The sequence below is a fragment of the Lepisma saccharinum genome, chromosome 29 (assembly GCF_977018435.1).
Source record: "Lepisma saccharinum chromosome 29, izLepSacc3.1, whole genome shotgun sequence".
NCBI classification, from domain to species: Eukaryota; Metazoa; Arthropoda; class Insecta; order Zygentoma; family Lepismatidae; genus Lepisma; species Lepisma saccharinum.
This window is the reverse complement of record NC_139257.1, coordinates 50,324,066-50,347,251: the sequence shown is the minus strand read 5'-3', so window position 1 is coordinate 50,347,251 and position 23,186 is coordinate 50,324,066. Positions and strand designations below refer to the sequence as shown.

General features: G+C 40.2%; 1 protein-coding gene across 3 annotated transcripts in view; it reads right to left on the bottom strand.

The window, feature by feature from the left end:
• The window catches only part of LOC145981619 (uncharacterized), a 427,540-nt gene that overhangs the window by 240,990 nt on the left and 163,364 nt on the right, over positions 1–23,186 (bottom strand). For all 3 annotated transcript variants that reach the window (XM_083114992.1, XM_083114994.1, XM_083114993.1), the window contains exon 2: positions 21,512–21,694. In XM_083114992.1, coding sequence (XP_082971118.1) covers positions 21,512–21,694 — 183 coding nt within the window. The remainder of the gene's footprint in view (positions 1–21,511; positions 21,695–23,186) is intronic.

Genomic DNA, 23,186 nt, shown 5'->3' with positions numbered 1-23,186 from the left:
TAACATTTGCCTGATTACTTATTCAGCATTCCCTTCTCTGCTTCCTGCTATGTTAAGACTTAACACTTCTACCCAATGCCTTGGGTACGATACGATCGTTTGAGTCTGTCTATTGCTTCCCATTCTACATTTATTTTGAAATTTTGAAGTGATACATTGCCGGTTGCAAATGGCAGCCATTACTCCGCTGTTACTCGCCGATTACGGAGAGTAAAGTTTATCCACGTTTTACTCCCAGCTTACCCGGCGTTTCTATTGGTGGAACAGATAATCAGCCGATTCGTGGGTTAGAATAGAGATAGAATAGAATGGTCTTTATTTAAGAAGGCGTGTTTCGGCCTCGTGGGCCGTTCTTACAACCAACCCTTGTCAAAGATACAATAAATGAATAAAAACATAGAAAAAAACACATTGATCATTCTAATACAATAAAGATAATATAAAGAATATACAATAATAAAATGATACATTCAATTGATAAGTATAAAAGATAAGTCTTCAGTAGTTAGTTCATTGTGTGTGGCGGGAAGGTGTTAGGCATGCATTGCGTGATGTGTAAGTGCAGGTGGAATTGTTTACATATGAAGGTTAATGTTGGGACAATAGTAAGTTCTTTAGTTGTTTCTTAAAACTTTGATGGGGAATAATGTTAGTCAATGGTGCAGGCAGTTTGTTCCATTCCCTTATCCGTGTAACAATGAAGGACTTGTTATATGTGGCGGTTTTATGTTTGGGGATTTTTAGATTGTGTTTCTTGCGGATATTATGTTCGACCGAAGTTCTACGAGAGCATTTCTTACGGAATAAGTATTTTGGGGGCGACTCTTAAGTATTTTGTGCATCAAGGTGAGTGTTAAGTATTTTCTTCTATTGTTAACGTTTAGCCAAGAAAGTTTCTTTAAGTAGGGGGATACATGATCTTTTCGTTTTAGGTTAAATATGACACGTATACAAGAGTTCTGAATTTTTTGAAGTTTATAGTTTAGGCCCTGGGAGATATTACTGTACGCTGGAGCGCAATAGTCTAGTGTGGATAGGACGAGTGTATTCTTCCTCGCGAGTAAATCGACGTTGGTGCAACCGGGCATCAGTTTCCCCCCGAAAACACACATTTGGCGCCTTTTCATCCCCAACTGCTCACAATCTGCGCCCTGTTGAGGAAAATTCTCATCGTCCTCTTGGCAGTCCCTGAACGGCGCTGCCTCCCTTCTGAAAAGCAGTGTTTGCAGCTCCATGTGTGTTTTGGAATGATTTCGTTCATTTAACATCCCATTTCAGACACTTTTGGCTAATCGCAACGATGGGGATGAATGGTGACTATGGTGAAATTAATGAAGGTTCAGTCACAAGTATAGGATGACGCCACAACACATGCCGCACAGAGGATTATGCTGACTCCATGTTCAGCTGCCAGAGCCTCATTGGGCTGCAATATTACGGCGCTGCACGTGCGCCTGCCTAAGTGTAAACACTGTTTGGCTGAGGAGGCAATTTGACAGGATGTAGAAACAAGAAAATGTCATACAAAGAGTCGCTTTAATAGCACACACGGACGACAGAAACGTATAGAGGACAGACATCAAGACAAGCAACTTTTCTCGGTAACATTTTTGACGTTGGTCCCTAGTTTCGGCGCTACAGTTGTTCGAAAAAGCCCGTTTTGCCGCTTGTATGCTGACAACATAACATTTGATCGCACCTGTGACGCAATTTCCTGTCGTGAAGCGGTGCGTGCTAAGGTTGCAAGAAACACACATATTCTGTGTAAAATGACGTAGCTATGAGCCAGCCACATTATGTACCGTAAAACAAAGCTACTAACACGTTCACTAACCCAACGGGAAATAAACCACCGATACAAGAAACGGTAGGAAAACAACGTATTTCAAAGTAAGTGGTTATGTCGAATTACGTCGCCTACCCAACGTATCATTTATTTGCAAGTCTCGTTGCACGATTGACATCTACGGGTTAGCCTATCCACTTGTCCTTCTGATACTGGTTGTCTGTAGACAGTAAACTAAAGTAAGACACGCAAAAATGATTATATGTAATATTTAAGAAGAATTATCGTTAATGTATATTGTTTTGGACCAGGAGCGTATATTCTAGGCTACTTAGGCTATCTGGGAAGCCTGAAGCCTAGAGAGTGAAATGCAGAAAGAAAAAAATAGCTTAGAAACAGTAAATAGAAATACTTATTTCAATAAGGCTATGATTGAGATACTGAAGTTAGCAACCTGACTTCTTAGGAGTTGGCAACCTGACTTCTTAGGGGTTGGCAACCTGACTTCTTAGGGGTTGGCAACCTCACTTCTTAGGGGTTGGCAACCTCACTTCTTACGGACCTGACTACTTAATAGTTGGCAAATCTGATTTCTTAAAAGTTTTGCAACCTAGCTGCCGTTCTCGAGTTAATTCAGCTTCTTAGGGGTTGGCAACCTCACTTCTTAGGGGTTGGCAACCTCACTTCTTAGGGGTTGGCAACCTCACTTCTTACGGGTTGGCAACCTCACTTCTTAGGGGTTGGCAACCTCACTTCTTACGGGTTGGCAACCTGACTACTTAATAGTTGGCAAATCTGATTTCTTAAAAGTTTTGCAACCTAGCTGCCGTTCTCGAGTTAAATCAGCTTCTTAGGGGTTGGCAACCTCACTTCTTAAGGGTTGGCAACCTCACTTCTTACGGGTTGGCAACCTCACTTCTTACGGGTTGGCAACCTCACTTCTTACGGGTTGGCAACCTGACTACTTAATAGTTGGCAAATCTGATTTCTTAAAAGTTTTGCAACCTAGCTGCCGTTCTCGAGTTAATTATAGTCTCATCCTTCTTTCATAGCCTAGAACCAAATATTGTTGTGAGATAGTCCACATCTTAGACTAAGCATACGCCACTGTTTTGGACTATGTTTAAGCGTGTGTGTGCATGTGTAAGAGCATGTGTGTGTGCCCGTGAATATGTTAGATTCCTATTCTAATATGTAATTCTGTCGTATTTTTTATGCCTTTGAAATTTTTATATTGTAACTTCCACATTCAAAAATTGTGTAAACATGGTCAAGTGGAAGGCTCCACAGCCTTAAATGCGCCATGGAAAACAAGATGAAATAAATAAACAGTTTACAAAAATTTAGAAAATGAACGAACTCAAAATTCCAAAGATCCATGGGCGCCATTAAAATGACACTGTATATTGTCCATATTTTTCATTGACGCTGGTGTTACAACGAAAGCTCAACAAGGGATTCCAAGGAATTGGGATACACACGATTACATTAATTCAAGTACCATAATTGAACCCATATAATTAATGACTTAATAATAACCAGAATCTGAAAATAACATATTCATGTATATCGTCTTGTCTTCCCGTCATTGTTAAAGGCTTAAAGACACAGAAGCGTAAGCACGATTTGAAGAAAGTGGAAGATATGAATCAACGTGTTGGAACGTATCCACTAGTATTGCTCGGCAAATTGTCCACGACTAGTTTAATTAATTCTTCTCTTACTTCCTATATGTTTTTAAGCGATGGACTTTTATGTATGCTGGTGAAGAAGTTGCCAACAGCTTGTCTGAGTTTTCTTCTAATTCTTGAAGCTCTTATTGAGCCAAATAAAGTGCACGAACATGGTGATGGACAATTTGCACGATAATACTCATGGATCCCACTTACCTGAACTCAGCAACTCTGGCTAGAAACCGCAAAAATGCGCGGTGTGAGCCAATAAAATGACGACGACGCATAAGCATGCGCCATTTCAAGATATTTGTATAACATCATTGAGGTCTGTAAAAACTATAATAGCCTAATAGTAAGGCGATGAAAACCTCACGACCTTGGCTAACACGAAAATAATTGCTTGCTCTTGCATTATTCATTGTGTAAACGAACATCTGTTTAGTTACCTCTAATCACCAAAGTCATTAGGATGTTATTAAATGTGTTTTATACGGCATTAAACACAAGGTAGTGGTGTGTGTGAAACTTAATAACAGTCCTTCCGAACAACAACACATTTTTCTAATGAGGTATTTGCTTGTGGCTATTGGGGAAATGTTGACACATGTAAGTTTACCTGGAAATAATGGCATTATTTCTTTATAAATAATTCTTCAATTATTTTACTGTCTCATGCTTCTCTTCTGCTTGTTAGCGGAATGAGATACAACAGTGGTTTCCAACTTCAAAAGGTCCGAGGGCCAAAATTATATCCAGCATTTGATTGGCGGGCCGCATTTACAATTACAAAAATTGTAAGTATTGAACTGAAAATGTAGTACTTTCGCATGACCTAAATTTCTTAAATGAGGCAATAAAAACAATGGAATCACAAATCAAAATTGTATAATTACAATTTATTTCACAAAAATCCAATACTTATGGATGAATTGAAAGAATTGAAAAACACACCATACAAATAAGAATCCTTCATAGTAAGTGTTCAATGTGAAAATTGAGGCCGATCTGCTTCTTTTATTAAAATTGGAATGTCCACTTCAATTTCTGTATTTGAAAGTCTCAGAAGGTGAAGCAGTGAAGAATCTGCCAGTCGGCTTCTGTAGCGGTTCTTGATGAACTTCACTGAAGAAAAAACACTTTCACACGTGTATGTGCTGCCGAACATCGATGTCATTCTTTGCCCAAAACTACGAAGGTTTGGAAAGCGTTCCCTTGAAAGGTATTTGAAAAAGTCTGGCCCCTTTTCTAGCCTAGTTTGAAGGAACACATCGCCTTGCAAATCACACAATTCAAGTTGGAGAAGCTTCTTGTTCTTCGATGTTAACGCCAAGAAGATTGCTGGATGCTGCTCATTTCATACGGCTCATTTCGATATTTGCACAAACTTTAACAATCAGTCACAGTACAATCCGAGTTGGAACACTCGAAATCTCTTCTTACTTCGTGCGTAGTAAAACAGATCTATATAGCGCAGCTCTGCAGTTTGTTTCTAAAGACAAAGAGTGAAGCCTTCGCGGAAGCGGGCGAGTTCATTCTGCATAGCGAAGGGGTTGAATGCATGGTGTGAAGAGAAAGTTACGTCACTTTAGATTCTTCTGTTGATCACTACTGACTGCAAAATCAATTCTACCTGTGATATTGTCTTTCTTCACAGAGCTTCCGTTCCTTTAGTAAAAAGAGAACGTACTTTAATAAAAATACATAAAATTAATGTATTTTGCAAACTGGCTTTGCGGGCCGCAAAAAAAGGCATCGCGGGCCGCCAGTTAGAAACCCCTGAGATACAGTACCAGATTTTTAAAAAATATTAAACGTATAAAGTAACATATCATCTAAGCTTCTTCGTAGGTGGCAACAGGTTGAAGGCAAAGTTCGCCGTGCATATAGCACCGTGCCATGAAGGCACATTTAGGAGATGTGGCTATTTTTGGAGGTGACGTGATCAGCACCACGCTCCGGCCGCCTTTAGCGTTGCGGGTAAGACTCTACGTCCTTTTCCTAAGGAATACGTGTCATATATCGTTGGAAAGCTTATGTATAAGGAATTCAACAACGTAAATCCCAAACCGAGGAACAATTACCTGGAGGAGGAAATCGATAAAAACCGATGTTGTCCTGATATGCGTAATTGAACGTACTGAGGAAATTTTTCGATGATGAAGCACATATTTAGGGGTGAAATGAGTGCAAATTGAACCTAACCTAACAGGCCTAACCTAACCTCATAGGCATACCTCGTCCCCGTGAATGGTTCGTGAGGCTATCGTGAATGGTTCGTGGGGCTATCGTAAACAGAAAGTGAAAAAAGAAAAAGGTACTTACCCGAAGAGATGTCGGCTGTCTGCAAGCACGGTTTTGAACGATGCACTAAATTATTACTGGGGATAAACGTATTTTACACTATCTACAAGTTTTTGGAACCTGTTCTTCATGCACCATACACACGCACAACGCACCGCGAACGCAAAGGAGCAATCACCACGCAGAACGCAAACGAGCAAAGCACACGCATTCACAACGCGGACACAAAGACGAGCCTGCAGTTTTGTTAACTCCCATCGGTTACCACCAAAAGGCAATAAGGACGTAACGTAGTCTAGCCGCGTTGCAACCCCAGGTACCAATTGATTTGAAGCTGGGTGAGCCCCAGAGTCGCTTTATGCGGGGACAAGACCTGGAAAAATTCCAACCTTAGATCACCCTCGCCATGAATCGAACTCGTGTCTCCCGTGTGGCAGTCAGACGCCCGACCGACTAGACGACCGCGGGGTGCATCTCTTTCACTTGGGTTAACACCCCTGTTTTCATCTCAATATTAATAATTGTGCCTAGGATTTTAATGCACAATAAAATACCAGAAAATGATGCATCAAAATGTAATACTAATGCCATAAAGAAACAAACACAAAAAATGCTCCATAACATTTTCACCAGTAATGCACTGCAATGCCCCTGCATGCAAATAGTCAAAGCAAAATGACTGCCGATTTACTCTTAACAAAAATTTAAACTTTATTCCTGTCCAGACTCCAGATATTATTAGAATAATTAAATCAAGAAGACTTAGGTGGGCAGGTCATGTGGCGCGAATAGGAGAGGAAAAAAGAGTTTGCAGGATTCTTGTTGGGAAACCTGATGGTAAGAGACCAGTTGGAAGGCCAAGACGAAGATGGAGGGATAACGTTGAGATGGACCTAAAGGAAATCGGTAGGGATGGAAAAGAGTGGATTGACGTTGCCCAGGATATTGACAGATGGAAACCTTCGGGTTTAAGAAGGCTAGGGAGTTAGTTAGTGAGTGATGATGCGCGTGGACTTTCTCTAAATCTCGTCGCGCTTAGCTTCCCTTCAACCGCCCACCCCTGTTGCTTAAGAGACCACTGGCTATTTGGAGACTTGGTCCAGCGGCACGTATAGCTCATAAAGAACGTCCCCAATAACTAACTATATATTCATTAACGTTGACATATCTGCCGTTATTACACTGAAGAATGGTAGCAACTCATTCCGTTGTCGCCGCTTGCTTCACGAGCCAAGTAGGGAAGTTGTAAATTGAAGATGGACGATATTTCATTTGCGCCCATTGAAAAGCCATGTCTCAAGGTTGGGAGGCCAAGTGGCCCGGAGTATCACAAAGGCATTGAGCTCTGCGGGGCTCATTTTTTAAACTGGAGATCAATTAATTAACTATGGAACGGTTTGATGTATTATTGCTTGAAGCTCTTAGGAGGATGTGGTTGGTTCCAACGTCTTTATTCTGTGCTTCTCGAAGACGCTTGGCTTCCAGCAATTCGATTCCTTTACGTCCTCCCTGTTCAAAACCTGTCATTAGGGGAAACGCGATGCAACTTGCATGTTTATTGCTGGTGCAAGGTATGATTTAAATGGCGACCTGCTGGAAATTATTGATTGGGAATTTCTATGTTCTCTTCGACAGCCATGATATGAGGAAATTCCCAAAGGGTGGTCGTGAATACGGTAACAGAGGTAACTGTGGACATTAAAACCCTTTGCCTTAATGAACCGAAAGAAAGAAGGACCTTTCCTCTCTCTCTCTCTCTCTCTTTTGTAGAAAGGAAGAAGAAAGAAAGAAGAAAGAAAGAAAGAAAGAGAGAGAGGAGGAAAAATAGTATATTCCTTTCCCGGATTCTCTGGAGTAAGAGAACGCGAACGCGTTCTGTGCGCATGTTGAAAGCTGTGCGCCTCGTCCAATGAACGCGCGGAGGGGAGGGGCATCCATGGGAGGGGGCTCATTCGCGGTCCAGTAGTTCCGTAGTAAACATGTTAGCTCCAAAGTCTAGGGGAACTCTGCATTCAGGAGAGCGCCTCATAGTGTTGAATGTGTTCGCGAACAACTTGTTTGAAAAGTTTAAAACACGTGGCTTTGTTGTTTTTTTTTTACAAATGTTTAAAACAAAGTGTTTGAAACATGTTTTTCAGACTTGTTTAAAACACATTTTGATACATGATGTTTCATAGTTTGTGGTTATTTGCATGTTTTTTGAAAATGTATGTTTAAATTTGTTTTAATTTTTTTCTGTTCTTCGTAGCATCAAAAGACAAATAAACGTGCAATATTATTTGTTATTTGTGTAAAACAATACACTGGCCATTGTTAAGAATAAAAGAAGAAATTGGCAGCAGAAAGCGTTTTGCTTTATGGCCGTTACACCGCGCAGCACTCCGTTGATTTCATCCCGCACCCTTCCCCACCCAGTCTGGCCCCACCCACAAGCTTTCCCCTCTGCGCGTCGTTACTCCAGAGAATCCGGAAAAGCAGTATAGGAGAAAGAGATTATCTCTCTCTCTTTTCAGGGAGAGAGAGGGAGAAAGAGAAAAAGAGAGGGAGAAGAGAGAGAAAGAAAAAGAGAGAGAGAGAGGAGAGAGAACAGAAAGGAAAAGAGGTGAGAGAAGGAACATTTCTTCCACCCTCTCTTCATACAGGCAGTCTCTCTCTCTGTCTCTCTCCCTCTCCCTTCTCTCTCTTTCCAAAAAAAGGAATAGAAAGAGAGAGAGAGAGAGAAGGAAAAGCGGTGAGAAAGGAGAGGAAAAGAAGATACTCTCTCTCTCTCACTGTACACTACACTGTAATTGTGGAAGAGTGCTCTCGTATGAACGTGTGGACTGCAGAGGGAGCAGTGGTGCTGTAGGGCGGAAAGGATGTAGGCAGGAGGCTTCGTCCAGTGGCGTGCCCAGGATTTTCGAAAGGGGGGGTTATGTGTACATTTTTGAAGTAATCAGTCCTCATTTCGCTATATTTTCCTGCGTGACGTTCTTTTTTTAGAAATACTGGACCAAAAGGGGAGGGTTATAACCCCCACCAACCCCCCCCCCGGGTACGGCACTGGCTTCGTCAGTCGCGTTCGTGCCCTAAGCAAGCGGGAAGCTCGATTGCTGGCTTGCACAAGTGCAAGCAAAAGGGTCCCGGGCTCTGAATAGGGGTTCATCGTGAATGCCTGTTCAGCATATCTTCACTTATTCTCCTCTTGACCCAGACCCGCACCCAAGAAGGGGCATGGGCGCCATGGCCTCCCCTCGAGCTATGAAAACGTTTAGTTTGAACGTATAAAAACCTACGAAAGTAACGTTGATGATTTTTAAAATTTTGCAAGTTCAACTTATACTACATGCTCACGGGCCAGACCTTAGAAGTATCTCCAAACTTCAAAGACTGGTTAGGTTCGGTGCAGGGTGAACATCCTCCTCTCACCCAAAGTCTATGGCGCCCTCACCAGATCATTCGTTATGCTCGTAAAGTATTTAATTACCACAGCATGTGTACTACTATCCTATTACTGAAAGTCACCTTTTCTGAAAGTAGCGCTGTTGCCACGTCGAAGCAGAAACCCGTGTGTTAAAGAGAATGAGATATCTCGTTGTGGAGTAGGTCTTTGTAATCCATGCGATACAAACTGACAGAATTTGACCGAAAGGTCAGGGATGACACAAAAGTGTCCCGGAGAGAGGTCAGTCTGGCGCTCGAACTAGGCAATGCAGCTCGGTTGACGTTGCCACACAGTGAGCGGGAACCAGCTACTTTTGTCCCGATCTCGCTTTGTTTATCGGCCTCGCCGATGGCTCAGTTGCCTTGCCTTGTGCAGCTTCGTACAACATATTTCTACAGAGTGCCAAAAGTCACAATGGGGTTATAACTGTGAATAACTTTTTTATTGATCATTAGTTTCCAATGACATTTCACAGACTTGAAGACCAAGGATGGGAGATTGTTTACACTTATTTGTGGAATAGAAGCTCAGGTAGATGTCGCCATCATGGGCCTCACAGATACGGGTGTATTGTGTGTCCTGCAGTGAAGAACATGCCTGAGATGTAGCCAAAGCACACACGACACGTGCTTCTGAGGACCATTTTCGGCCATCGCATCATCTCGAGAAACACTGACATCAACTGGCCATCCTGTTCGCCTGACCTCACTCCGCTTCATTATTTTCTTCGGGGCTTTCCGAAGGACAAAGTGTATGTGAACAAACCACAAACATTAGAACAGCTCAAGGACAATATTCGTGCAGAAATACGGGCACTCGGACCAGAAGTATTGACCCCTGTCATGCATCATGTGCTACACAGGGCCCGTATCTGTGAGGCCCATAATGGCGGACACCTACCTGAGATTATATTCCATACATAAGTGTAAACAATCTCCCATCCTTGGTCTTCAAGTCTGTGAAATCTCATTGGAAACTAATGATCAATAAAAAAAGTTATTCACAGTTATAACCCCTTCGTGACTTTTGGCCCACCCTGTACATTCCATTGGTCCCATTTTTTATATACTTCCATGACGATCAATCTCTCCAGAAGCATACTGTCTTGTGCTCAATCCCATATAGGCTCCAACTGCGTAAGATGTTTCAAACCTATATGGATTATCTATCGCAGCTTTGTATGTCATTGCTACTATAATACCAACTCCTTAGGAAAATATTTGGACCTAAAAGGGATGAGGAGACAGGTAAGTGGAGAAGGTTACATAATTTAGAACTACATAATTTGTATTCATGTCCAGATATTATTAGAATAATTAAATCAAGAAGACTTAGGTGGGCAGGCCATGTGGCACGAATGGGAGAGGAAAGAGGAGTTCACAGGATTCTTGTTGGGAAACCTGATGGTAAGAGACCTGTAGGAAGGCCAAGACGAAGATGGAGGGACAACGTTGAGATGGACCTAAAGGAAATCGGTAGGGATGGAAAAGAGTATATAGATCTTGCTCAAGATAGGGACAGATTGAAGGCCTGTGTTGCTGCAGCCATGAACCTTCTGGTTTAAGAAGGCTAGAGAGTTAGTTAGTTAGTTAGTTAGTTAGTTGTTACAGTAGTTAATAATTTGCAAACTTCGTCCTTTTTAATTTGCTCTGAAAGTATTTTGTCAAGTTTTCCTATTGCTTCCAAACTACGTATTAGTTCTTCAATTGAGTTCCTGCTAATTTTATCTAGACTACTAATTGCTTTTTGCACTTTTAAAGAGAAGCTTTCGACTCTGGCACCTTGACCAAGTTTTACCCCATGTATCTTCAATAACACTCTTATTGTTCCAATAATTTGATGTTTGCTGCACGTTAACTGTCTTCTGCATCCAAGTGCTATCTTAATCTGGCAAAATTTTATAGTTTAACTTTAGCTACCAATTCTATATATCTTCACACCAAAGTGGGGAGATTGTTTCGTTTGATTGACTTGTTATAGATTTTTAGTTATGTTAAGTACTTACACTAACAATGACAGTGAGCCTGAGCAGTTTTGTGTGTTTTATGTTAGCCAACATGAAAGTGAGCCGTGCATTTTCTTTCTTTACTCTTTTAATTTCAACTATAACTTGACAAGTTTAAAAACAAGACGCTGCAAATAGCTGTTGCGCAGCTCACACCACATTTCCCCACTCCATTCTCCGCAGCGACGTTGGTTCGCAGTGTTGCAACATGGAGGGAGCGGAATGGTCTGAGTATTTTCAACGAAATTTGTATTCGCTTTTTCCTGGGCTGTCGGAGTACAGAACGTCAGCTCACCTTTCGCCAACGACTCTCTTCCTTCTTTTAAAACTTGAACTCTCCGATGGCACAGTGGTAGCGTCGTTGCCTTGTAATGAAGGGGTCCCAGGTTCGATACCCGGTGGAGGCACTTAGTGGTTCAGATTCCACTTTAAACTGTAGGTCCAGTCCCGATTAGCCTTACTGTGCATAAAGTGGACTTAAAAACAGCAAATCAATCAATCAATCGCTTTGCTTTTCCCATACGTGGTACCAGCGCAATTCTGCCCAGTCGCCTATTTTAGATCGAAACTACGATTGAGGTCGGTGCATTTCGTTACATTACCACTCATTCGAGAAAAATGGCGGAATAAATACGAGCTTGCACCCTGCAAGTACGCTTGGAACCATGTCCGTCGCAGCTCGGAACAAGTATTGGAACCCTTGAGTTTTAGACAGGCGAATTAATTTGTTTTGAGTATCAGCATGGCTCGCTGCCATGTCGCGTGCAGGCATGCAAATACGCTCGTTACAAGCGCGTCACGATTCGCTAATATTGAAACAAGCAGTATAGAAGGAGCTCATGATTTATCGTTCTCCGCATCCACTTCTAGTGGCATTAATCAGTTCCAGGGTTCACATTTCATCAAAACGGCATACTTCATTGCGACTCCCCCGAGGAGAGAAGAAAGCGTGCATTTTATCACCTGCAGGAAGAATTAAGGACATCTTCAGGTTTTCACGCACGCATGGATGGGAGCAAGAAGATCTCAGCCGAGCAACTTCGAAGCCAGAAGAGTGATGAAGTTTGAACACCGACTAAGAAGTTTCCTGCGTGCTTCTTGTTACTTTCCCCGGATTATCTCAATGGATCAACTTACGTTTATTCCTCCACGGCGATCATGAGATTTATCAGCCTACTTTGAAGCCCTCATGTAGTGGGAAATCAGATAAGGATATGTTTGCGTAAACCTTACTAATCCTCGCACACGAAAAATATATTTAGATGTCAGTTAATGTTAATATATTACACTTGCACTCGCAATTAAACTTCTTATTACAAAAAAAATTGTATTAAGATCATAATAGTTCTTGACTACACAAATTAACACATTCACATTTTCCAAAATCACTTCCATTATCCAGCAACATTCATAATATCTCTCACCTCACAACCCACAATCAAATGTTTTAAGGTTAGTCCATAACCATAACAGACTACCCAATTGAGCAAAACAAATTACATCATCATAGACATTAACATATTAAAACACTTAAAATGATACAATAAGTGGGTGCGTATCACTAAAGAATACTAGTTCTGTATTCTCTTGACTGTTGAGCAGAACGTGTGTCTGATAAACCATCACGTCCAATATTACACATTTCCCATACAGCACAAATCTCCAAGGGGTATCCACAAATGTTCAGATCAGATCCATGAATATTATGGACATCCTGATGAAGTCTTGTTCAGGTGAATCAAGTCGCACTGATGTCCGAAAAATATCCAAAAGCGATCCATAGAATGTTCACAATATGTCCAAATATGATCCTTAGAATGTTCACAATATGTCCAAAAATGATCCATAGAATGTTCACAATATGTCCAAAAATGATCCATACAATGTTCACAATATGTCCAAAAATGATCCTTAGAATGTTCACAATATGTCCAAAAATGATCCATAGAATGTTCAAAATATATCGAAGTATGATCCATAGAATGTTCACAATATGCCCAAAAATGATCCATAGAATGTTCACAATATGTCCAAAAATGATCCATAGAATGTTCACAATATGTCCAAAAATGATCCACTGAATGTTCACAATATGTCCAAATATGATCCATAGAATGTTCACAATATGTCCAAAAATGATCCATTGAATGTTCACAATATGTCCAAATATGATCCATAGAATGTTCACATTATGTCCAAATATGATCCATAGAATGTTCACAATATGTCCAAAAATGATCCTTATAATGTTCACAATGTGTCCAAAAATGGTCCATAGAATGTTCACAATATGTCCAAAAATGATCCACAAAACCCCAAAAGCGTATCCAAAAATGTTGCACAGAATGTCCAAAATATATCCAAAATATCCAGAGAACATCTAAATCATATCCTTCCGGGATATTCATCCTATGAATGGCGGTTGGACATTCCTGGATGTCGCATGACTATCCAGAACTTCGACACGAATATCCAGAGTATATTCAAGATGTCTTCTGGTTACTTGTGTGCTGTATGGGTTATAGTGGGACCACAAGCAAAAGAACCTTCGCAGAACCGCGTGTCGTGTACACTCACCGGCAATAAAAGTGGGACACCAAGATCCTAAAATGCTCACTTCCCTGCAAGACGTTGTGAATATTGCTTAATTCTACGGCGTAAGTTGCCCTTATAATCGCCGTACAGTTAGGCAACACACACAACGCCTTGCAAGGAAGCGAGCATTTCAAGATCTTGGTGTCCCCCTTTTATTGCCGGTGAGTGTACATCGTACTCGCGCATGGAGGAGAGGGGAGGGGTAGTAGGCTTCCCTCTGGTCAGAACTGAACGGGTGGAGGGAAAGATGCGCGAAGGCTTCTGGCGAAATGTTCATTTGTTTGTGGTCGCTCTATAGTTACCAATTAAACTTTTTATAAATTCACAATTCATGTTTGTTTTACAGTGATATATGATTTTTAACTTGTCTCATATTGATGTACAGCCCGAGAAAGGATTATACTAGCTGTGAGCCCAGTCGCCAGACCCTCGCGAGTCTTCACTTCCAGTCAGGAGTGGAATGGAGGTTGACATTTGTGTGGCTTCGGAAAAGATCATCCCTTACTAAACTCCGTACCAGCTAACTGTAGACCAGGCGAACGAGAACAAGTCTCTGCGCAAGTAGTGACGCGAGACGGCTCCACCAATGAACAGTGAGAGAAAAGGGATTGCGTAATGGGCGACGGGAGTTACCCGATTTCCTCCTTCGCTATGCAGCGTTGCAAACTTTTGAAAAGGAAAGAACCGAACGCACATGGCAAAGGGACCGTATTTTTGTCTCCAGGTCAGTACGATTGGTTTAAGAATTTCTTAGGGAAATATTAGGGATACAACTGCAAAAGCAAATTTTGACAAGCCGTACATTTAGCGTACGGACTAAGGTCTAGACCGTACGGTTGGCAACACTGCACTTTCACCACTCGATTTTCCTTCTCCTCCTCTGCCGATACGTGCGGCCCTGCTCTACAGTTAGCTGGGACAGGGTATACATCCTAAATCCTAAAATGCCCGCTTCGCTGCGATGTGTGTTGCCTAACTCACAGGGGGTAGCAGAATGTCCTATTGAAAACTTGCTAGTAACCGTATAGTTAGGCAACACACATTGCAGGTAGCCACTGTTTTACAAGATTTTGGTCCTCGGACACAAATGTTGATTTTTAATGACGGTAAGGAGCTGGGTGCTCTTTGTGACTGCCCCTTCATCAGTTGCATCATATCATCACTCATCATCATCCTCGGTATGAGCCAAAAGTTGCAGAAAAGTCAAGTAAAATAAACGAAATGATAAAAGTTATACCACAATTAAAGGTGGTTATACTTACAACAGCGTCAGTTTTTTCATTACATAGCGCACACTTTTCAACAACGAACATTTTTACATTTCCCATTTGTTTGTTGTGCAAGTACTGGGTACCATTACAAAAAAAACATAGCTGGAAAACTACATGCAATAGAACAATGCTGTTGATTGCAAAATGAGCAAAAAGTTCCTGGACCGAATTTAAATTCATTCTTGAAAAAAGGTTCCTGGACCGAATTGAAATGATTTAAATGTGAAAAGGTTATTCACTGTCTAGAACTCATTTACCTTTGCTGATTTTCTCTCCCAATCCGGGATTGAACTTATTTACACTTCCTGAACCAGGTTGACCGATTAAAAGTTGCCTTCTAAAAATGTCCGCGAGTACGTTTTACATTGGAATGTCACGCTGCTGTTGTAGGAATAAATCATAACGCTGTTCTTCTCTCGTGGGCCAGGTTCAAAAATTCCCTTGTCGAAGAGTTACTGTACATAACGCAATGGACTATATTAGTGTGGCGTCAAATGGAGTTCAAACAAACACGTCAAATGTTGCTCCGGCATCCGATCCAGGAACCGCAGCCAATAGGAGCCGTCGATGAGGTGACGTCAGGCTGCTGTGTTCCCAAAAGATATCACAACAGGGAACCGGTAGTCTTGCTACTACCAAGTGAAGGAACGCGCGCGAGAGAATGGGGCTACATGGAGAGGGGTAACGTGACTGCAGCGTTTGCGTTTCGCCCATTTCTACCTTGTACCTTAGATTCTCGAGGCAGCCAGCACCTGGATTAGTCTTTCATGCTCACAAGTGGATAATTGTTTATCGTCAGGTCCGTATTCGATCCAAGTTGCGTATTGTTTCATTTCAATACGGAACTTGAACCCTATTTAAACTGATTCGGAAAAAAATGTTCCTGGAACGTATTGAAATTGAAACTGGAATAAAGGTTCCCGGACCGAATTTAAATTGATCGGGAGAAAAGGTTCCTGGACCGAATTGAAATATTTTACAGATAAAAAGGTTCCTTACGGTCCAGAACATATTTACGCTTGCTGCTTTTCTCTCCTGGACCGGAATTGAACTTATTTAAAATTCCTGGACCTTTATGAACACTTTTTAAAACTCAATTCAAAATTTAAAAAAAAAAAATATGTAACACCCCTCTTTCGAAAATCCTGGGTCCGATACTGTTCCTAGCGGAGCCACGGCCATTTGATACCGTTTGTTGACTTTCGGTGAATATCGGATCCCAGAAACGTTGATGCCGAAAAGAAGCGTGACCAACGAGCCGCTCCTTCGCGTGCGGCTGAGGCGACTTTCCAGGGGCAGGTCAGATCACGCAGCGGCACACATCCCCTCCCACCGATTAATTCTCCTCATCTCCCGTCACGCCAGTGTTGCCAGCCCCTTACAGCAAAATTCCCGTCCTGGTTGGTAAAATTTCCCAAACGCATTGCACTACAGTCACGCCATCGCTTTTGGAAAATCGCAAAATGATGAGTGATGATATGATGGCATTGATGAAGGGGCACTCGTAAAGAACACCCACGCCCAACCCGGGATTTGAATCCATTGATCCTGGCGTCGTAGCGTAAGTTCATTTGAAACAATATAATTGTTAAACACGACTGACATTATTAATAACTTATCAAGTAAAATGCTGGAACGATTCCCTTTTAATTATCAGTTTTAAAAGTAATTAGACATTGAATTTTCGCGATGCGCGAAATCGCGAAATGTGAAAAAAAGATGCAATTTTGAACATTCTGGACATAACTACACCCCCAATGATGAAATATGCATGAGTTTTATTCACGAAGTAATGCGAAATGTGAACGCCTTTTCGCGAAATAACCGTGAAATATCATCAAATTAAGTAGAAAACACGCAAAAACCGGCAATAGAGGTTGTTCGCGCAAACTGTCGACTTGTAACGAAACGTTTGCCTAAAGTTTCCTACCACTTGCAGCTGAGAACGTTTTATCTTCGATCACATCAGGAAGACGCTGCAAATTGGGATTTTCCATGCACATAATCTCAGTTCGAAAACTTCGCTCCCTGTCAAGCTGCATTCCTTTCTTTCCCCGAATGTCTACTCAACTTGCAGTTTCATTGAACTTGCTAGCTGTAGCAGCGATAAGATTAGTCTGTTGTTTTTTCCCACCGCTGGTATATACCGCTGATCTAACATTTTATTTACCGCTATCCTCGGTTTTTATTTACCATAAATTTGTCTCCCTAGTAATTAATTACTGAATTTGTTTTAATTCTTGGGTTCAGAATAATTAAAATGTGTCATGTGCATACAAACAAAAATGAAGACAAACACGTTTCAATTTTTTTTATCTGCATCAAAATATCATGTCTCATATTGCATACTGCTGAAGAAATATATGATATGCGAGTTGTTTTTTGTCATTTAGGTTTTGTCTTGATGTGACAAACAAATTATTGCATATGCTAGTTCACATAGGAGCAACCGTTTTCTATTCATCCATTCACGAATCGAAACGAAAATCGGTCGAACTCATTATGACTTCAGGATCAGGGGTGCCCACAGGGGGGCACCAATTCCATATATCTTCACACAACATAGTTTCTTTGATTAACTTGTTATGATTTTTAGTTGTTATTATGTACAGTTTATCTACCTACGTGTGGATGATCGCGGCGATGGATTTGAAATGAAATACCACCTCTTATGCTTTCTTTAGAATCGGTTTGGAAGGGGGGCGTGCTGTTCGCATCAATACAAGGTTAGTCGAGCAGTCAAACTGTTAAGAATAAAGTTCAGTACACTAACAATGGCAGTGAGCCTGAGCAGATTTGTGCGTTTTATATTGCTTAAATATGTCTGTATTGTTCCGCAAATTTCGTGATCAAATAATTTGAGTAAATACTTCGGCATAAGAAGGGGGTCTAGGAAAATAATCTACCTTTTGGGAGCGAGTGCGTCATAGGCCTTGGGAGGGGGGGGATGGGCACCTCTGATCAGGATTGCATGAAATATACATTAAATACATTATAAGCGTTCATGGATATATTGAATTTTCATTTGCCAGAGAATTTCTATAAGTTTTAGCCTTTCAGAGGGTAAGAAACCAATGCTCTTTACTGGTGCAAGCGTGTGGATAATGGACCATTTTTAAAATGACAAAAATTGTGTTTTGAAGCTCACTTTGTCAGTGTTGCAGCCTTGAGAGGTAGTTTTGTAAATAACAGTTGACACCTCATGCACATAATGTCTCAAAACTCGCGCAACCCAAACTTTCATGTCTTATAACGTGAAAACCATAAAATATATTTACACTGGATTTCCTTCAATATAAAGCCTCATCCATTGAGATATCTTTTAATGATTAATATTAACAGTTTACTCCAAGGAAAAATTTATATCAATTAAAAAATGGCGGAACAAGCTTTAAAATGTTTCCAGAACGCCACTTTTGGGTGAGAAAAATATGTAGGAAATTGTTGAAGGGTAATAATTAGACTTCTGATGCCATGTCAATCCGTCATTTGCGATCAATATTGATCATGTGCAGCATTTGATGGATTTGGAATTGGCGATTGTATGGGTTACGTGAAAAAGTACCATTTTTATGGGCATATATCCGTAGCTGGCAACACTAGCGGGTCGAAATTTTGTCAACAGACGTACGTAACATGTGCCTAAATATTGGCCATTCGTGTTTGACATTTTAAGGGTTATATTTGACTCTCCTCGAACATATGCATGCTGGTTCCTTTTAGAAGATCTAAAATTTCCCACTTGAGCGGTAAATTTTCCCTCCTGTGAACACTGCCTCGTCCTGCACCAATGAGAACAGCCGAGGCAGCAAAGACTCTCAAGGAAGCAGACAGCGATTAGGAGCCGCGTGACGTGGGTGTCAACGATTAGACCATCCGTCCGTTGCTTTTGGAGCCGATTCAAAAGAGTCCCTAATGGAATACAATCAGTGCGAGGATCTTAGCACGCGATTTAGACTAACACAACACGATTTTCAGTTTCCTACGTCACGCAGCTTCGTCTAATGTGCGAGATGATGACGCTCATCAACGAAAGATTTAAAATCCAATTAAGAACAAAGCTGGACCTACAGTTTCATGTGGCCGCTGCTGAAAAGAGCTACGCGTATCGAAAGAGGCGTCTGTAAAATTGATTGATTTGCTTTATTTTACATCGCGTTTTGTGCCACTTTGTGGCTAATTTGCGAAGATGGGGATGAGTGATGATGTGATGAAATCTTTGAATGGACACTCACAAACATGCATGCCCAGTCCCGGATTCGAACCCAGAACCCCTGGCGTCGTAGCGCGATGTGCTAACCTCTCCGCCACGGGAGCCGGCTCTGTAAAATCGAGAAGAGAAGGACATCTGCTTCCCGATGTTCTCATATTTTTACTAGTAGATTCTGAGGTGCCACCTTTGAAATCTACAAGATTAATAACTCAATATTTTACACTTTATAAGATTATGAATTACTTAGATTCGCCTGAAGTGTTGTAATATTTTAAACTTAGTGTTAAGCCAATAAATTTTAGGTGTCTCCTTCCTTTTTTTATTGATAAATCGAAAAATAATACACATAAATCTTCAGTTGTTATCAGACTATGCAGAAATTATAACAAACTTGTTCAAAAGGGAATTAAAGTAGACTTCGCGCTTCCTTTTATAACATATAGTTCAATAATAAAAATATATACACCGTGTCCATAAATATACTGTCATATTTTAAAGTGGTATTACGTCGCTTTGGATAATCGTATTTAAATGAAATTGGTGACATTTGAAAGAAAAACTCAAATATTTTATTTTACAACTCATAGACATTGAATGTGGCCCCCACGAGTGGCCCTGCAGACATCAAGGCGACATTCCCATTCATGCCACACACGCTCCAACATATCCACAGGGATGGACTGGATTGCAGAAGTGATGCGAATTTGCAGTTCTTGCAGATTTTGAGGCAATGGGGGTACATAGACACAATCTTTTATGTAACCCCATGAAAACACACCAACTACGTTTCTTGTGGGGTCGCCATAACCACTTCAGTCCGAACGCTGAACCTTCACCAAACTCTGCGTGGAATGATAAAACACACCAACATGTTCACCAAACTCTGCGTCTAATGATATTCTAAAACACACCAACTACGTTCTTAAACCTTCTGTAATAACAACATAATTTTAAAGGAAAACATTCACATGTAACCTGCCTGCCTGTTAAATATCAAACAATGAACCCGCATCGTCCATTGTTGTTAGGAGTAAATTTATTTCAGTTTCTATGTTTGATCTCGTTCATTGTTGTCCATTGCTGATATTGGTGTCCATTGTTGACGTGCACAAAAATATTAGAGTTTTTCTTTCAAATGTCACCAATTTTATTTAAATACGGTTATCCAAAGCGATGTAATACCAATTTAAAGTATGACAGTATATTTATGGACAGGGTGTATATTGTCATTGCCTAATATTTAAATTTTATTGTATTGAAATTATTCAGTGTTTAGTGAAGCTGTGTTTTGTATTATATTATTTTTATCGATACTATGTATTTAAAGTCATGCTTCATTTACTCTCATATGGATTTGATATTTGTACAATTTGTGTAGTTAATCTTAGCGTACATCGACTATTGTGCGATGTATCATATGTTTGTATTTGAAAGTATTTAGCGATAGTCTGTTGTGATTGTGCTATATTGTGTTTCTATTTTGTTCTGTAATTTTGTATAACATACCTACTGCCTTTTCTATTCCCTATTTTCTGTATCCTTTTCTTTGTATTTTGTATTTTTTTAATTCTGTAGTTCTGTAATTTTTAAAATGTATATTTATTCTTTATTATAAATGTTTTTAATATGATCCTTTATTATTGGAACATTATGTTCTGTTAAGGATCTTTGCAAAATAAATAAATAAATATTTCAGTAAATGAAAGTGTAAAGTAGGTGAAAATATAATTCAAATCAAAGTTGCTCTATCATGCAACATATTCAAGCATACTTAAGTCGGTCCCCGTGGCGGAGTGGTTAACACATCTCGCTACGACTCCAGGGGTCACGGGTTCGAATCCTGACCTGTATGCAGTGCATGTGATAGTTTCTTAAACCGAAGTGGTACAATGCTTCCTCCCACTGTCCCACCCCAAAAAATAGAAAAAAAAATGGTTGATTATATGACCAAATTACCACCAAAAATACATGCACTTTACGTGTCATCTGGTATGCTCTCTTCCAACTTATTCACTATGAAAATGTTCCTACCATTTCATTACTGCAGTTCATTCACCAGTTTCTTCTGTCTTCGTTCCTTCTTTAGTTTTCAAAATGACATCCCATCCCTTTCCTCGCGTTCCTGTGTTGCAGATTAGGACCTTTCACACAAATATTCGTCGGCAAACCGTCTATATTGGGTACACAGTTGTAAACAAAATGTAAAATATGAATCGACAATGTCTACGAATGATACTTACGTTCCGGTGTGCAGAATGGCTCCGGGTGACTCCAGACTCCCCTGTTGCAATACGCGGCACCAGCACCAACGAGTTTGTAGCCGAGGTTGCACCGATAGTGCACCAAATCACCTGCAGGACTCTGAATTATTCTTCCGTTCGCAGGATTACGTCGCGTTGGACACGGAACGTTTGGAACACCATCTGTAGGAGAAATATACAAACATTTGTTAATATCTTTGACTTTGCTTTCCTGGAAAGAATGTCTGTATGTGCAAATGTAACATTCATTTTACTCTTGTGATAGAGCGTTCTTGTAACATTAAACATGTAGTCAAGATATAGGGTGACCATAATATTTTGACCCAAAATCGGGACATCCCAAGGAGATCAGTTTAAACCCGCCCCCTCCGAAAAATCTGTTTGGCCTAATTATAAAATTATTGCTATTATTAAAGTATTAACAAACTAACTGTCTAGCCTTCTCAAACACGAAGGTTTATGGCTGCAGTAACACAAGCCTTCCATGTGCTCCTATCCTGCGTAAGATCAATCCAATCTTTTATTATTAACGTATTGTTATTATTTATTAAAGGATGGATAACATAAATGATACATCGTAAACAATAAATGAAATATGATCTCCCGTTCTCAAAAGGTATTCATTGTTTGAATATTGGTACGACTGACATAGTGTTGCTTCTGATCAATCAACCTTTGACGTTAGTTCTAAGGTGAAGTTGAATAATGCCAGAAGTATTTAGCAGAAGCACCAATCTTCTTGAGAGCAGCTTTATTCTTCATCTGCCGTTTATATAAACTTCCCGAAAGCCTTACCCCAAATATCAGACACACAACTTCATAATTTATTTTGAGTTTGTGTAGGAACATCAAATTATTGTTGCAATTCCGTAAAGAAAGTACATGCTTATTATCTGCTGAAAATCTCAATATGCTGACCAAAGCAGAAATTTATTTTATTATAAAACATAAACTACTTAGTGCAGAGTCTGAAGAAGACCTTGCTATAAGGTTGAAACGTTACGTTTAGTAATGTTTTATAATAAAATAAATTTCTGCCTTGCTCAGCATATTGAATCTTTCATATCATGGAAACAAGGCTTAATGGTGTTATAGTTATTAACTGCTCTACAAATATCGGAACACGCACAAAAAAATACATCCCTTCTAGCATGAAATGTCTCAAATTTAGACTTGATTTTCAAGATAACTCCTACACTTTTAAAACGGGACAAATAGTGGCTTTTTAAAAATTTGGACAGCACCACCGGGACACGCCTCTGAAACGGGACTGTCCCGGTCAAAACGGAACGTATGGTCACCCTAGATATAGTTCCAAACTACATACTAATAGACACTTTTGTTAAGTTTAAAAAATTACGTTACAAAGATTAAAGCATGTACGGTGAGTCACATAATTATTCGGACAGATAAGATTTCTGAATATTTACTGACGTAGTCGTGATATAATACGATGATAAATGTTTAATATTTATTTAACAAACAAAACACAATATGAGCACACTGTTAATTATCTTCAATTATGTTTAATATAATATATTAGTAAAATATTTTCATTAAACAAAACAAACATTTTTTGTGGGTTAAACAAAATTATTCGGACACATGGAAGGAGAAACAGGAAAACACGATTGAAAAGCAACGAACAGAAATG